General features: G+C 59.3%; 1 protein-coding gene across 10 annotated transcripts in view; it reads right to left on the reverse strand.

The window, feature by feature from the left end:
• Positions 1–232: 232 nt before the first annotated feature.
• The window catches only part of TASOR2 (transcription activation suppressor family member 2), a 46,225-nt gene continuing 30,161 nt past the window's right edge, over positions 233–16,296 (reverse strand). For 6 of the 10 annotated variants that reach the window (XM_074540366.1, XM_074540371.1, XM_074540373.1 and 3 more), the window contains 9 exons: positions 14,412–14,943; positions 13,366–13,431; positions 8,569–12,816; positions 6,621–6,746; positions 5,398–5,551; positions 4,245–4,345; positions 2,177–2,355; positions 1,819–1,936; positions 233–1,497 (listed from right to left, as the gene is read on the reverse strand). In XM_074540366.1, the coding sequence (XP_074396467.1) occupies positions 1,486–1,497; positions 1,819–1,936; positions 2,177–2,355; positions 4,245–4,345; positions 5,398–5,551; positions 6,621–6,746; positions 8,569–12,816; positions 13,366–13,431; positions 14,412–14,943 (5,536 nt within the window). In that variant the 3' untranslated portion in view covers positions 233–1,485. Of the gene's footprint in view, positions 1,498–1,814; positions 1,937–2,176; positions 2,356–4,244; positions 4,351–5,397; positions 5,552–6,620; positions 6,747–8,568; positions 12,817–13,365; positions 13,432–14,411; positions 14,944–16,296 lie in introns of those variants that run through there. The other 4 variants (XM_074540368.1, XM_074540367.1, XM_074540369.1 and 1 more) reach the window with 4 other exon arrangements.

Raw genomic sequence — 16,296 nt, forward strand, 5'->3', positions numbered from 1 at the left:
ATAAACAATCCCGTTATCCCTACCTGCTGGAACCTGCTCATTCCTCTGGTTCTTCCATCCCTCCTGCAGGGAAGCGCTATGGATCCATCCCCCAGGAGCCCACCATGGTCTTGCTCACTCCTTGCTGCTTCCCCACCTCTGTCCCAGCTGCAGAACCCCCTGCCCTCCCTGTCCCTGCTGGAAAAGGCTGGATGCTGAGCAGGATGCTGAGCAGGATCCCCTCTCCAGAAAGCAGAGCTGCGTGCCACTCGTGATTTTGGAGGTTTTATTAAGCAAACTCTTTACAAAGTCATCCTGTACAGAGTGACCTCGCAGTCCTGATTTAAAAACGAGCCGAGGGTCGCCCCTGCCCCGCGGAGCCGGGTGGGAACGGGGCTGGGCTGCTCCTTTCCCCCATAAATAAAAGAGCTTATTCTGTTCCTGCCTCCCGCTATTTACAGGGGTTCCTGTGCTGGGATTCCACGAGTGCCAGGAACCGGTACCAGGAGGCAGCAGGGCTGAGCTGAAATGTAGTGTGGGCCTGAACAGCAACGACCTCGTGGAAAAGGGATTTGTTCTCATTCCTCATCTTCAAGTACACTTTGGGAAATCCACGTGCCTGCTCCAACGGCAGCTGCACGGAAAGCCTTCAAACCGCTCCAATAATTTACCTGTACCGTTTAAAAAGAACTTTCCCTATGTGAGACTGGAGGGCAGGGAATGGATCCCCTGAGGGTTTGCATTTCCCACCTTTAAATAAGATTTATGTACAGAGCTAAACCCGACTTTCCCCCACCCCCAGCAGGGACTGGGATGGATGGTGGGGATCTACTGAGATCCACCGGGATTGACAGGGATGGATGGTGGGGATCCAGTGGGATCACTGGGATTGATGGTGGGGATCTACTGGGATTAATGGGATGAGTGGTGGGGATCCACTGGGATGGATGGTGGGGATCCACTGGGAATCACTGGGCTCCAGTGGGATTGATGGGATTGACTGGGATGGGTGGTGGGGATCCACTGGGATGGATGGGATCCACTGGGATGGATGGTGGGGACCCACTGGGGTCACTGGGCTCCAGTGGGATTGATGGGATTGACTGGGATGGGTGGTGGGGATCCAGTGGGATCACTGGGATTGATGGTGGGGATCTACTGGGATTCATGGGACGAGTGGTGGGGATCTACTGGGATCCACTGGGATGGAGGGTGGGGATCCAGTGGGATCATTGGGATTGATGGTGGGGATCTACTGAGATCCACTGGGATTGACTGGGATGGGTGGTGGAGATCCAGTGGGATCATTGGGATCCACTGGGATAATTGAGATGCACCGGGATTGATGGGATTGACTGGGTTGGGTGGTGGGGATCCATTGGGATTGTTGGGATCCACTGGGTTGGGTGGTGGGGATCCATTGGGATGGTGGCGATGTTCCCCCACAGGACCGGGATGCCCAAACTGGTGCCACAGGGCCTGGGGAGGAGCCGTGTCCTGGTGGCTTCACTTTGTCACCTGCAACACAGAGCCGTGGCCCAGGTCAGTGCCCGGCACCCTCTGGGCAGTGCCCGGCACCCTCTGGGCAGTGCCCGGCACCCTCTGGGCAGTGCCAGCCTCCTGCAGAGCCGCCCCAGGGCCAGGCCTGGAGCTTTTCCCGTTTTGCAGGCGTGGCTCTGCTGGATCCAGGAATCCCAGGGCTGGCTGGCAGATCCCACACCCGGCACTTGGGGATGGTCCTGCCCTGCTGTGGGGTCCCAGCTCCCTGCTGGCCACCCCACAGCCGGCCCTGAGCTGCTCCCGGCGTTTCGGGATCAATCCCAAGCTCTCCCCTCTCACCAGTAGCTTCTTCTGAAGGGAGCGGCCACTTTGTGCACCGTGGCGAGGAAGGTGGAGATGTCGGCCACCAGAATTCCTCTGCTCTCCAGCATCTCCCTGCAGCTGCTGCTGGGGTTTTCTGCAAGGGGAGGAGCAGCAGCTCCGTTAATTCCAACACAGGAAGCTGCTCCTAAACCTGTGGGAAATATCCCTAAACCCCACCGTGGCTGCTCTGCCAGCACCCTCAGCCACCCACGGCTCCAAAAACCACCCAAAAAACCCCAAATTCCCTTTCAGCAGCCACACCTTTAAGAAGCAAATCCCACAGAGGGATTTTTCACCCCTGCCACCCCTCTCCAGGCCCTGTCAGATGCCCCACCTGTGAGGAACACGGCGAAGCGGGCGCAGACGTGCTGCGCCTGCAGCCCCAGCAGGCACTGGGCGCGCCGGGGCTCGGCCGCAGCGTCGCAGCCATGGAAGGGCAGCAGCTCCAGCAGCTCTGCCCCCTGGCACCACCTCAGCAGCTGCTGCTTCCTCTGGGCGCTGCCATCGGCCCTGCTGGGAGAGGGCACGGGCACGGCTCAGGGAGTGAGCGGGCAGGGGGGATTCGCCTCTCCAGGAGGATTTTCTGGCTCCAAAGTGGAAAATTCCCTCCTGCCCCAGGGCTGCCTGCGCTGCTCTGGCCTGGGGTGGGTTCATTGCTGTCTCAGGGGCTGATTTGGGGTCTGTGCTGGGAGCTGTGGGGGGTCAGGGGGGTTCTGCTGCTGCTGGAGCTGAGTTTGGAAAGCCAAGGCTGCTCTCACTCACCCACAGCCTGCGGGCACAAGGGCAGGACAGTGGGTGCCACTGTGGGTGCCACTGTGGGTGCCACTGCGGGTGCCACTGTGGGTGCCACTGTGGGTGCCACTGTGCCAGGGGTGACCCAGAGCCTGGACAGGCTCAGGACACAAAGCTGGGAGGAGGAGGAGGAAGAGGGGATGTTGGAGAGGGGGTGAGGATGGAGCCTGGCTCTCCTGGGGATGGCCTGGGACGGAAATGGGGATGAACCCCTTGGTGTTCCCAGCTTTCCCTTTCCCTGCTGAACTGGCTTCATCCCAACCAAGGAGTTTTCTCACTTCACCCATCCAAGGATGAACCCAGGCCAGAGCAGCTCCACCTTCAGCCATCCCTGGTGGCACCTGGAGGGGCAATTCCTGCTCTGCACCCCCATCCCTGCCCAGCTCCCAGCTGAGACCGATGGGGCACGGAAGGAGCAGAGCCCAGGAAGGTGCCCTGAGCGCCAGGGCTGTGCCAGGAGCTGGCACGGCTGGGGAAAGGCAGGAGGGAGGTTTGGGAATGTGCTGAGCGAGTTTTGGGGATGCTTTGGGAGTTTTGGGGATGTGCTGAGGGAGTTTTGGGGATGTGCTGAGGGAGTTTTGGGGATGCTTTGGGAGTTTTGGGGATGGGCTGTGGGAGTTTTGGGGATCCTTTGGGAGTTTCTGGAATGTGCTGTGGCAGTTTGGGGATGTGCTGTGGGAGTTTTGGGATGTGCTGTGGGAGTTTTGTGGATGCTTTGGGAGTTTTGGAATGTGCTGAGGGAGTTTTGGGGATGTGCTGAGGGAATTTTGGGGATGCTGAGGGAGTTTTGGGGATGCTGAGGGAGTTTTGGGGATGCTGAGGGAGTTTTGGGGATGTGCTGAGGGAATTTTGGGGATGCTTTGGGAGTTTTGAGGATGTGCTGTGGGAGTTTTGGAATGTGCTGTGGGAGTTTTGGGGATGCTTTGGGAGTTTTGGGGATGCTTTGGGAGTTTGGGGATGTGCTGAGGGAGTTTTGGGATGTGCTGAGAGAGTTTTGGGGATGGGCTGTGGGAGTTTTGGGGATGGGCTGTGGGAGTTTTGGGAATGCTTTGGGAGTTTTGGGATGGGCTGTGTGAGATTTGGGGATGTGATTTGGGAGTTTTGGGGTGTCCTTTGGGAGTTTTGGGGATGTGCTGAGGGAGTTTTGGGATGCTGTGGGAGTTTTGGGGATGCTTTGGGAGTTTTGGGATGTGCTGAGGGAGTTTTGGGATGTCCTTTGGGAGTTTTGGGGTGTCCTTTGGGAGTTTTGGGGATGGGCTGTGGGAATTTTGGGAATATGATTGAGAGTTTTGGGAATGTGCTGTGGAGTTTTGGGGTGTCCTTTGGGAGTTTGGGGATGGGCTGTGTGAGTTTTGGGGATGTGCTGTGGGACTTTTGGGAATGGACTCTGGGAGTTTTGGGAATGTGATTTGGGAGTTTTGGGATGGGCTTTGGGAGTTTTGGGGATGCTTTGGGAGTTTTGGGGATGTGATTTGGGAGTTTTGGGGATGCTTTGGGAGTTTTGGGGATGTGATTTGGGAGTTTTGGGGATGCTTTGGGAGTTTTGGGATGGGCTGTGGGAGTTTTGGGATGTGCTGAGGGAGTTTTGGGGATGCTTTGGGAGCCGGTACCTGAGCTCTCCTCGGAGCTGTTTGCTCTCCCTGTGGTGCAGGAGCCACCTCCACCTCCCGCTCCTGTTGAGCTTCTCCAGCAGCTTCACCACCTCCTCCAGCTGGCCTGAGGGGACAGCAGAGCTCAGCGGGGCTGCACAGAGGGGCCTGGGGGGCTCTGGGCCCAGTGCCCAGCCTGGGGTGCCCAGGGCCTTGTCCAGGGGAGCTGTGAGTCCCTGCACGGATGGAGACCCAAACTGCGCAGGGTGGGCACTGCCACCATGCCCTGGTGGGATTTTTTCCCCTGATATCTGAAAGGACACGTGCAGCCTGTCCCTGTCACCTCACTGAGCCTCTCCCAGCAGAGGTGGCTCTGTTTTCTCTGCCACTCCCCAAAAGGAGCTGAAGGCAGCAGCAAATTCTCCTCCTTTTCCCACTGGATCCTGGGAATTGGGAATTCCTGCCTGGGCTGGCATTGCCAGAGCAGCTGGGGCTGCCCCTGATCCCTGCAGTGCCCAAGGCCAGGCTGGAGCAGCCTGGGATGGTGGGCTTGGAATGGGATGGGCTTGAAGGGCCCTTCCCACCCAAACCATTCTGGCATTTGGGACACTCAGAATCCATCCCCAGGGGTTTTTATGGAAGTTGGGGATGGCAAAGGGAAGGGAGACCCTTCCTGGAGTGCTGAGATTGCCAGTGAAGCCCCCAGAGCCCAAAATCCCTTCCTGGAGAGGAGTCGGGGTGGGGATGGATCCAATGCCAGGCTGGGAGAGCTGGGAATGGAGGGAATTCCCTGGAGAGGGAGCCTGGGCTGGGATTTTGGGAAGGGATTCCCAGAGCAGCTGGGGCTGCCCCTGATCCCTGCAACATCCAAGGAAGGATTGGAGCCCCCTGGGACAGTGGGAGTGTCCCTGCCATGGAATTGGATACTCCTTAAGGTCTCTTCCAACCTAAAGCCTTCCATGAGTGTCCAGGCCAAACAAACACCAGGGACAGCCAGGGACCTGTCCTGGGACCACAAACCCGTGGGACTGCCCTGCCCTGCCCTGGCCCGGGATGTTGTGGGACCCTGAGCTGGGCACTCCACCCCAGAGAGAGGGAAGGAGTCGGAGGGAGGGCAGGAGTCCCCTGGCAGCAGAAGCAAGGGGCAGGTTTGGGATGTGCCAGTGGGACTCACCCAGGGTCACCCTTTCCAGCAGCTCCTCGTCGGACACCACGAACCCCCCGGCCTGGAAGAGCTCCTGGAATGTGTCACCCGTCACCTCCTCGGGCTCGTCCACGCCCGCAAACACCACGCTGGGACAGCGCTTCAGCTCCAGCAGGCACGGCACCTGCTCCAGGAACGGGCATTGGGAACGGCCCCAGAACAGGGGGCACAGGGAGCTCAGGGAGCCAAACCCATCCCATCCCATCCCATCCCATCCCATCCCATCCCATCCCATCCCATCCCATCCCATCCCATGGATCCCATCCCATCCCATGACCAGCACCCACCATCTCCCCATGACCTCTCCATGAACAACACCCATCATCTCTCATCCCATTCCATCTCATCCCATTCCACCCCCATGACCAACACCCATCACTCCTCATCCCATTCCATTCCCATGACCAGCTCCCATCTCTTCTCATTCCATTCCATTCCATTCCATTCCATTCCATTCCATTCCATCCCATCCCTCTGACCAGCACCTGTTTCCAACACTCACCATCTCCCATCCCATGACCAGCACCCATTGCTGGTATCCATCATCTCCCATCCCATCCTATGGATCCCATAAATCCCACCCCATTCCCATGACCAGCACCCATCATCTCCCCATGACCTCTCCATGACCAGCACCCATCACCTCTCATCCCATCCCATTCCTTTACATCCCTGTGACAGCAGCCACTGCCAGCACTCACCATCGCCCATAGATCCCATCCCATGGATCCCATCCCATAGATCCCATCCCATCCCATCCCATGGATCCCATCCCATCCCATCCCATCCCATGGATCCCATCCCATCCCATCCCATCCCATCCCATCCCATCCCATCCCATCCCATCCCATCCCATCCCATCCCATGGATCCCATCCCATGGATCCCATCCCATCCCATCCCATCCCATCCCATCCCATCCCATCCCATCCCATCCCATCCCATCCCATCCCATCCCATCCCATCCCATCCCATCCCATGGATCCCATCCCATCCCATGGATCCCATCCCATCCCATCCCATCCCATCCCATCCCACCCCATCCCAGCTGGATGCAGATCAAACACTCCCTGAGCCAGGGTGAAGCCCAGCCCACGGAAGCCCAGCCCCAGTGCCCTGAGCTGGGCTGCTCCCAGTTTTAGTGAATCCCGGGATGAAGCCGCAGTGCTGAGGAGGAGCAGGGTCCGGGCTCACCGTGTGGATGTGCGAGGCGATGTCCTGGTTCCTGACGATGACCAGCAGCCGCTCGCCGGCCCCGCGCCGGGCGCTGCAGAAGCTCAGGGGCTCCGTGCTCACAAACCCCCGCGCCTCCAGCAGGGCCTGCAACACACACAGGGCAGCTTGGCTGGGAGTGTTCCCCTGGGAACACGGGGGGAATGGGAGCCCCCAGCCCTGCAGGGATGGGAAATGCACAGGATGGGGCATTGGGGGCCTTGGCAGTGCTGGGGGGACTTCAGGCTAAACCAGAGCAGATTTAGGTGGGATCTTGGCAATGAGCAATTCCTGCCTGGGCTGGCATTGCCAGAGCAGCTGGGGCTGCCCCTGATCCCTGCAGTGCCCAAGGCCAGGCTGGAGCAGCCTGGGATGGTGGGCTTGGAATGGGATGGGCTTGAAGGGCCCTTCCCACCCAAACCATTCTGGCATTTGGGACACTCAGAATCCATCCCCAGGGGTTTTTATGGAAGTTGGGGATGGCAAAGGGAAGGGAGACCCTTCCTGGAGTGCTGAGATTGCCAGTGAAGCCCCCAGAGCCCAAAATCCCTTCCTGGAGAGGAGTCGGGGTGGGGATGGATCCAATGCCAGGCTGGGAGAGCTGGGAATGGAGGGAATTCCCTGGAGAGGGAGCCTGGGCTGGGATTTTGGGAAGGGATTCCCAGAGCAGCTGGGGCTGCCCCTGATCCCTGCAGTGCCCAAGGCCAGCCTGGAGCCCCCTGGCACAGTGGGAGGTGTCCCTGCCATGGGGCTGGAACTGGATAATCCTTGAGGTCCTTCCCACCCAAACCATTCCACGGTTCTCTGATGACTCAATCCCAAGGCTCCTGTGCCCGTGATTCCAACTCCTGGCACTGGGAGCCAGGCTGGCTCCTGGCTCCCAAACCACCCCTGTCAGGCTGCCCAGGCCTCCCTGCTCCTGCCACCCTCAGCTCTGTCCTGGAGCTGCCCATCCCGATCCATTCCATCCATCCCGATCCATTCCAGCCATCCTGATCCATTCCATCCATCCCCATCCATTCCAGCCATCCCGATCCATTCCAGCCATCCTGATCCATCCCCATCCATCCCAACCCACCCCAATCCATCCTGATCCATTCCATCCATCCCAATCCATCCCGGTCCATTCCAGCCATCCTGATCCATTCCATCCATCCCAACCCATCCCAATCCATCCTGATCCATCCCGATCCATCCCAATCCATTTCATCCATCCCCATCCATCCCAATCCATTCCATCCATCCCCAGCCATCCAAATCCACCCCAATCCAATCCAATCCATTCCCATCCATCCTGATCCACCCCAATCCAATCCATCCATCCCAATCCATCCCCATCCACCCCAATCCATCTCCATCCACCCTGATCCATCCCAATCCATTCCATCCACCCCAACCCATTTCAACCCACCCCAACCCATCCCAATCCATCCCAACCCATCCCAATCCATTCCATCCATCCTGATCCATCCCAATCCATCCTGATCCATTCCAGCCATCCCAATCCATTCCATCCATCCTGATCCACCCCAATCCAATCCATCCATCCCAATTCATCCCCATCCACCCTGATCCATCCCAATCCATTCCATCCACCCCAACCCATCCCAATCCACCCCAACCCACCCCAATCCATCCTGATCCATTCCAGCCATCCCAATCCATCCCCATCCATCCCCATCCACCCCAATCCATCCTGATCCACCCCAATCTATCCTGATCCATCCCCATCCATCCTGATCCATCTCAATCCATCCCAATCCAACCCATCCACCCCAATCCATCCCCATCCACCCTGATCCACCCCAATCCATCTCTGTCCATCCCGATCCACCCCAATCCATCCTGATCCATCCCAATCCATCCAGATCCATCACCACCCACCCCAATCCATCCCGTCCCCCCAGCCTGCTCCGCGAGCAGCTCCCACCTTGGCCCTGTGGAAGAAGGGCTCCTGGCCGCTCTCCAGCAGGTAGAACATCCCGGGCAGCCGGGCGGCGGCCACGCGGCGCAGGTGGCAGCGCAGGGCCCCGCACAGCTCCGCCACCATTCCCCGGAGCTCTGCCGGCCTGCGGGGCCGCGCCAGCCCCGGCCGGGTAACCCCGGGCTCCCCCTGCCCCGGGGCGGCGCTCCCGGGCAGCAGCAGCCTCTGGAACTCGGAGAACTCCCGCAGGATGCCGGCCACGTCCCCGTCCCCGTCCCCGTGCCCGTCCCCGCGGGGCTCTGGCTCCGGGCCGGGCCGGTGCCGGTGCCGCAGCCGGGCCAGGCGCAGGGCGGCCCCGCGCTCACGGCTCCGCGCCCGTGCCCTCCTGGCGGCCCGAGGGTCCCTGCGGGAGCGGGGCCACCCTTCCGAGGGCGGGATTGTCACCCGCAGGGGGCTCCTGCTGCGCGGGGACAGCGGCACGCGGGGTGGGGAGGCCATCGGGAAGAGGCTTCTGGAGGTAGAAAAGGGCGGTTTGCCCTTCCTTAGGATTTCCTTTAGCTTATAGTGGAAGCGGAGGCACTCCATGTCCAATGTGTGCTGGGTGATCTCCTGCAGGCCCCGCCACGTCCCCAGCAGGGACCGGGCCAGGTGGGACTCGCGGGCTCGGCGGCTGCGCCTCCGGGGCGGCTGGAAACGTGCCACCCTCTGGTGGCACTGCCTGGTCACCACGATGCCCCCCGAACCCCTGGGGACATCCCAGTGCCAGCCCTCCCCGGGCTCCTCCGCCTGCTCGGAGCTCCAGGAGGAGCTGTCCCAGGTAGTCCTTGCTCCTGCAGCATCCACGGACCTCACGATGCAGGAGCTCCTGCTCGGAAGAGGGGAGCGAGAATTCCCCTCCAAATATTCCTGCTCTGAGTCACCAAAGGAATTCTCCAATGGATCCTCAAAGGCCAAGCCCTCGTGGGTGCCTTGGCTTGGCAGCTGCTCTTCCCTTGGGAGCGCATCCGAAATATCCTCAGCATCACTGAACTCTGGGGGTTCTCCAGAGGGATCCCCGGGCTCGTCCCACAGGATGGGAGAAGCGGGAATGTCCCCCTGTCCCCCCTCAGTGCCAGCACAGTCGGGATCAGGGGACCCCTGGGACCCCTCGGGGTGGTGCTCACACTCATCCCAGGGCTGGCACAGGGGGCACTCCCGGCCTGGGAAAGGGGCAGGGCTGGCAATGCTGCCCCCTTCCAGCTCTTCGGGCAGGAAGGGCTCCTCCTCCTCCTCCTCCTCCTCCTCCCCGGGGCTCCCTCCGGCATCCCCTGCCGGGCTCCGGGGGCCACCAGGGCTGCCATGGCTCCTGGGGCTACCAGGGCCACCAGGGCTGCCATGGCTCCTGGGGCTACCACGGCCACCAGGGCTACCACAGCTTCGGGGGCTGCCATAGTTCCTGGGGCTGCCAGGGCTACCACAACTTCTGGGGCTGCCATAGTTCCTGGGGCTGCCACCATTTATGGGGCTGCCATGGCTCCTGAGGCTACCACAGCTCCTGGGGCTGAGATAGTTCCTGGGGCTGCTGGGGCTACCAAAGTTCCTGGGGCTGCCACAGCTCCTGGGGCTACCAAAGTTCCTGGGGCTCCTGGGGCTACCAAAGTTCCTGGGGCTGCCACAGCTCCTGGGGCTACCATAGCTGCCAGGGCTACCATGGTCTCTGGGGCTACCAGGGCTACCACAGCTTCTGGGGCTGCCACAGCTCATGGGGCTGCCAAAATTCCTGGGGCTGCCATAGTTCCTGAGTCTCCCATGGTTCCTGGGGCTGCTGTGGTTCCTGAAGCTCCCACAGCTCCCAGGGCTGTTCCTGGGACTGCTCCCAGGGCTGCCATAGCTCCTGGGGTTCCCATGGTTCCTGGGGCTCCCACAGCTCCCAGGGCTGTTCCTGGGGCTCCCTTGGTTCCTGGGGCTGCTCCCAGGGCTGCCATAGTTCCCGGGGTTCCCATGGTTCCTGGGGCTCCCTTGGTTCCTGGGGCTGCTCCCAGGGCTGCCATAGCTCCCAGGGTTCCCATGGCTCCTGGGGCTCCCATGGTTCCTGGGGCTCCCATGGCTGCCGTGTCTCCCAGCCCACCGTGCACTGTCTGGAGTGGGTGGGAGCACCCCAGGCAGCGCCTCGGGCAGGGGCGAGCGCGGCTCCGCAGGCTCCGCATGGTCCCACGGCTCCCAGGGAGAAGGAGGAGCAGCTCCCGGTTCCGCCGGCGCTGGCTCAGGTGAGCAGGGAGCTGGGGATTCCAGCTCCCGGGAGCAGCTGGGACGGAAGGAGCCACGCGGGCTCCAGGCAGCCACGCTGACCTGCACGGCTCCTCCTGCCCGGCCCGGCTTCCAGAGGCGGCACAGCACCGACTCGCGCCGGCCCGGCACGGCGGGAATGCTGGAGCCTCCGGTGCTCGCTCCCTCCGGAGCGGGAGCCGAGTCCCGCTGGAGGTTTGGGAAGCTCTGCTGCTGCCCAGGGAGCTCCTGCACGGCTGAGATGGAGGAGGAGGGCTCTGGCTCCAGCAGGTGACGGTGGGGAGGGGTCTCTGCCATCTCCGTGTTCGCGGTGTGATTCCCAGGGGAATTCTCCATGCCAGGGAACACATCCCCGCTCTCCTGGGCTCTGCACTCATCTCCTGTGTCTGTACACTCAGAGGGGGAGGCCGGGCCATCTCCTGCTCCCACGGGATCATCCAGCTCCTCCGTGCCATGGCCCGAGGGGCTCCCCGGCTGCTCCTCCTCCACAGCCCCGTGCCCACCCAGGGAATCGGGGCTGGGATCGGCGTCACCCCCGCGCTGCTGTCCCAGGTGGGGCTGGAGGCTCCCCACGGGCTGATCCTCTGGGGCAGCCCAGGGATGCACGGAGGCGCTGGGAGAGGCCGGGCACACGGAGCTGCTGTCGGGGCTGCAGGGGGGTCCCGAGCTCCGGGCCGGCTCCCAGGGCTGCCCAGAGGGTGCCTGATCCCGGTGGGTGCGCTCGGAGCCGTCCCCAGGGCTGTCTGTGACGCTGTCGGGCTGTGCCCCGCGCACAGGGCTGGGCACAGCGGGCACTGCCAGCTCCCGGCCGCTCTCACCCGGCCGTGACGCCACTCCAGCCCCGTGTGGCTCCGAGCCCGGCGTGCCCGGAGCGCCCCAGGGATCCGGGGGCTGCTCCTGGTTTGGTGGCTCCTCCTCGGGAGATGCTGCAGGGACAGCCCCGGCCCCACCCGGGGGCGCTGGGCAGGGTCGGGGTGCCAGGGAGGTGGGGCTGGGCACGGGGTCCTGCTCAGGAACACCAAACTCTCCTGGAGACACCGAATTCCCGGGATTCTGCTCGCATTCCATCTCGGCATCGCTGCTCTCCGACAGCACCAAACCCACGGGGCCCGTGAAGGAGACTTCGTCCTCCAACTCCTCATTCTCCTTCTTCTCCTCCTCCTCCTCCTCCCTCTCCTCCTTTTCTGAGCGCTCCGAGGGCTCCTGGCCTTCCTCCCCTTCCTCAGGGGCTCCCCCAGGCTCTGCACTCCCAGCAGCTGCTCCCAAGGGCACGGAATCACGGGCAGGCTGCGGATCGGAATCACGGGCCGGCTGCGGATCGGAATCACGGGCAGGCTGCGGATCGGAATCACGGGCAGGCTGCGGATCGGAATCACGGGCCGGCTGCGGATGGGAATCACGGGCAGGCTGCGGATCGGAATCACGGGCAGGCTGCGGATGGGAATCACGGGCAGGCTGCGGATCGGAATCACGGGCAGGCTGCGGATCGGAATCACGGGCAGGCTGCGGATCGGAATCACGGGCAGGCTGCGGATCGGCGCCATCCCCACCTGCCCGGGGCCGCCCGGAGCCTCCGGCGCCCTCCTCATCCTCGGGAGGGCCAGGGCCGCTCCCTGGGCCTGCCTCCTGTTGCTTTTCCTGCTTTTCCTGCATCTTTTCCTGCTTTTCCTGCATCTTTTCCTGCTTTTCCTGTTGCTTTTCCCGCTGCTTTTCCTGCTGATTTTCCTGCATTTCCCGCTGCTTTTCCTGCTGCTTTTCCAGCTCCTTTTCCTGCTGCTTTTCCCACTGCTTTTCCTGCTGATTTTCCTGCATTTCCTGCTGCTTTTCCCGCTGCTTTTCCTGCTTCTCCCACTTTTCCTGCTGCTTTTCCTCCTGCTTTTCATGCTCTTCCCGCTGCTTTTCCTGTTTTTCCAGCTGCTTCTCCTGCTGCTTTTCCTGCTTTTCCCACTGCTTCTCCTGTTTTTCCAGCTGCTTTTCCCGCTGCATTTCCCGCTGCTTTTCCTGCTGCTTTTCCTGCTGTTTTTCCTGCTTTTCCTCCTGCTTTTCCTGCAGCTTTTCCTGCAGCTTTTCCCGCTGCTTTTCCCACTGTTTTTCCTGCTGATTTTCCTGCTTTTCCTCCTGCTTTTCCTGCAGCTTTTCCTCCTCTTCCTGCTGCTTTTCCTGCTCCTTTTCCTGCTTTTCCCACTTTTCCTGCTGCTTTTCCTCCTTTTCCTGCTGCTTTTCCTGCAGCTTTTCCTGCTTTTCCTGCTGCTTTTCCCACTGCATTTCCTGCTTTTCCCGCTGCTTTTCCTCCTGCTTTTCTTGCTGCTTTTCCAGCTCCTTTTCCTGCTGCTTTTCCTGCTGATTTTCCTGCATTTCCTGCTGCTTTTCCCGCTGCTTTTCCTGCTGCTTTTCCAGCTCCTTTTTGTGCTGCATTTCCTGCTCCTTTTCCTGCTTTTCCTGCTCTTCCCGCTGCTTTTCCTGCTTTTCCCACTGCTTTTCCAGCTCCTTTTCCTGCTCTTCCTGCTGCTTTTCCTGCAGCTTTTCCTGCTTTTCCTGCTGCTTTTCCTGCTGCCCGAGCTCCTCGGGAGGGCCGGGGGAGATCCCGGCATCCGGCAGCTCCTCCTGGAACACAAACCACAGAGAGAAACATTCCCCATAGGAAAATGCAGGAAAAAAAAAAAAAAAAACCACTGGAATATTTCTGCCTTCATGGAAAACAGCTCCAGCCCTATGGAAGCTGCTCCTCTGTCCAAGTTGAAAATTGAGGCCTGGAAATACCTCAGCAGGACTCATGAATTACTTTAATTGGGGATTCCTCCCTTTGGAGAGCATCCCTGCTTCCCTGGATACCCCACAGGCACAGCTGCTCCATGCCTCTGGAAAATCCTGCTCCTCCAGAGGAAAAGTCTGTTATTTTAAGAGGAAAATCCTGCTCTTTTAAAGAAGAAAATTCTGCTCCTTTAAGAGGAACATCCTGCTCTTTTAGGAGGAAAATCCTGCTCTTTTAAAGAGGAAATTCTGCTCCTTTAAGAGGAACATCCTGCTCCTCTAAAAGGAACATCTTTTAAGAGGAAATTCCTGCTCTTCCAGGAGGAAAATCTGCTCCTCTAAAAGGAACACCCTGTTATTTTAAAAGGAAAATCTTGCTCTTTTTAAAAGGAAATTCTGCTCCTTTAAGAGGAATATCCTGCTCTTCCAAGAGGAAAATCCTGTTTCTTTAAGAGGAAAATCCTGCTCTTTTTAAAAGGAAACTCTGCTCCTTTAAGGGGAAAATCCTGCTCTTCTGAGAGGAACATTCTGTTCTTTTAAGAGGAAAATCCTGCTCTTTTAAAGAGGAAATTCTGCTCCTTTAAAGGGAAAATCCTGCTCTTCTAAAAGAAACATCCTTCTCTTTGAAGAGGAAATTCTGCTCCTTTAAGAGGAAAATCCTGCTCCTCTAAAAGGGACATCTTGCTCTTTTAGGAGGAAACTCCTGCTCTTTTAAAGAGGAAATTCTGCTCCTTTAAGGAGAAAACCCTCCTATTCTAAAAGGAACATTTTTTAAGAGGAAACTCCTGTTTTTTAAGAGCCCACAGTGCCTGGAGCCCCCAGGCCGCACTCACCCCGTTGGTGGCACTGGCAGTGACCCTGCAGACACCCCCTGTGCCCTCCTCCTCCTCCTCGGGAACGCCCACACCCCGCGTTTCCCTGGAATGCCCCTGCAGGGAGAGGCTCTCGGGACAGCTGGTGGAGGAAGGCTCCTGCTCCTCCTCCTCCTCCTCATTGCCACAGGGCAGCTCCCCCGAGGAGGAGGACACGGTGCTGTCCCCAGCCATGCCCACAGGGCCCTGCTGGGGCTGGGGGGCGCCCTGGCAGGGCGGGCTGGGGTCCAGGGAGCTGCTGGGGCTCTGCTCGGGGTCCCAGGCCGAGTCGGCCGCGCGCGTCTCGGAGCCGAAGCAGTCCTGGCTGTCGTCGCTGAGCTCCAGGAAGCCGCCGGAGCTGCTGATGGAGACGAATTTGCTGGGGTTGCTGTGCTCCACCACCTTCCTGGAGCTGCTCAGGAGCTTGCTGGGCTTCCTGTAGAACAGGGCCACCCACATGTGCAGGATCAGCTTCATCCCCTCCACGTCGTCGGGGAGATCGGGGTCCCAGGGCCTGGAGGGGGAAGCAGAGAGAGTGGGAACCATCCTCATCCTCCCTGCTCTGCGCCAGGGGATTCATCCGTGGAGCTCATCCATGGAGTTCATCCCTGGGAATGCATCCCTGGAGCTCATCCCTGGGAATGCATCCCTAAAATATATCCCTGGAGTTCATCCCTGAGAATTCATCCCTGAAATTCATCCCTGAAATTCATCCCTGGAGTTCATGCCTGAAATTCATCCATGGAACTCATCCCTGAAAATCCATCCCTGAGAATTCATCCCTGAAATTCATCCACGGAGCTCATCCACGGAGCTCATCCATGGAATTCATCCCTGAGAATTCATCCATGGAGTTCATCCCTGAAAATCCATCCCTGAGAATCCATCCCTGAAATTTATCCCTGAAAATCCATCCCTGAAATTTATTCCTGAAATTCATCCATGGAGCTCATCCATGGAATTCATCCCTGGAGTTCATGCCTGAGAATTCATCCCTGAGATTTCATCCCTGGAATTCATCCTTGGGAATTCATCCCTGAAATTCATCCATGGAGCTCATCCATGGAGCTCATCCCTGAGGATCCATCCCTGTAAATTCATCCCTGAGATTTCATTCCTGAAAATCCATCCCTGAAATTCATCCCTAAAATTCATCCCTGGAGTTTATCCCTGAAATTCATTCCTGGAGTTCATCCCTGAAATTCATCCCTGAGAATCCATCCCTGGGAATCCAACCCTGAGAATTCATCTGTGAGAAATTTTGGGTCCAGCACACCAGGCTGGGTCACATCCACTTTCCTCCACCCCATTCCCAATTCCCCCATCCCATTCCCAAACTCCTCCATCCCATTCCCAAACTCCCCCATCCCATTCCCAAACTCCTCCTCCCCCACCCCATTCCCAAACTCCTCCATCCATTCCCAAATTCCTCCACTCCATTCCCAAACTCCTCCATCCATTCCCAAATTCCTCCACTCCATTCCCAAACTCCCCCATCCCATTCCCAAATTCCTCCATCCCATTCCCAAACTCCCACACCCCATTCCCATTCCCAAACTCCTCCATCCCATTCCCAATTCCCCCACCCCATTCCCAATTCCCCCATTCCCAATTCCCCCATTCCCAAACTCCTGCACCCCATTCCCAATTCCTCCTCCCCATTCCCAAATTCCCCCATCCCATTCCCAACTCCCCCACCCCATTCCCATTCCCAATTCCCCCATTCCCAACTCCCCCATCCCATTCCCAATTCCCCCATCCCATTCCCAATTCCCCCATTCCCAATCCCCCCACACCATTCCCAATTCCCCCAGCCCATTCCCAACTCCCCCATTCCCCATTCCCCCACCCCATTCCCAAACTCCTC

Source organism: Zonotrichia albicollis, chromosome 4 (genome assembly GCF_047830755.1).
Source record: "Zonotrichia albicollis isolate bZonAlb1 chromosome 4, bZonAlb1.hap1, whole genome shotgun sequence".
NCBI lineage: Eukaryota > Metazoa > Chordata > Aves > Passeriformes > Passerellidae > Zonotrichia > Zonotrichia albicollis.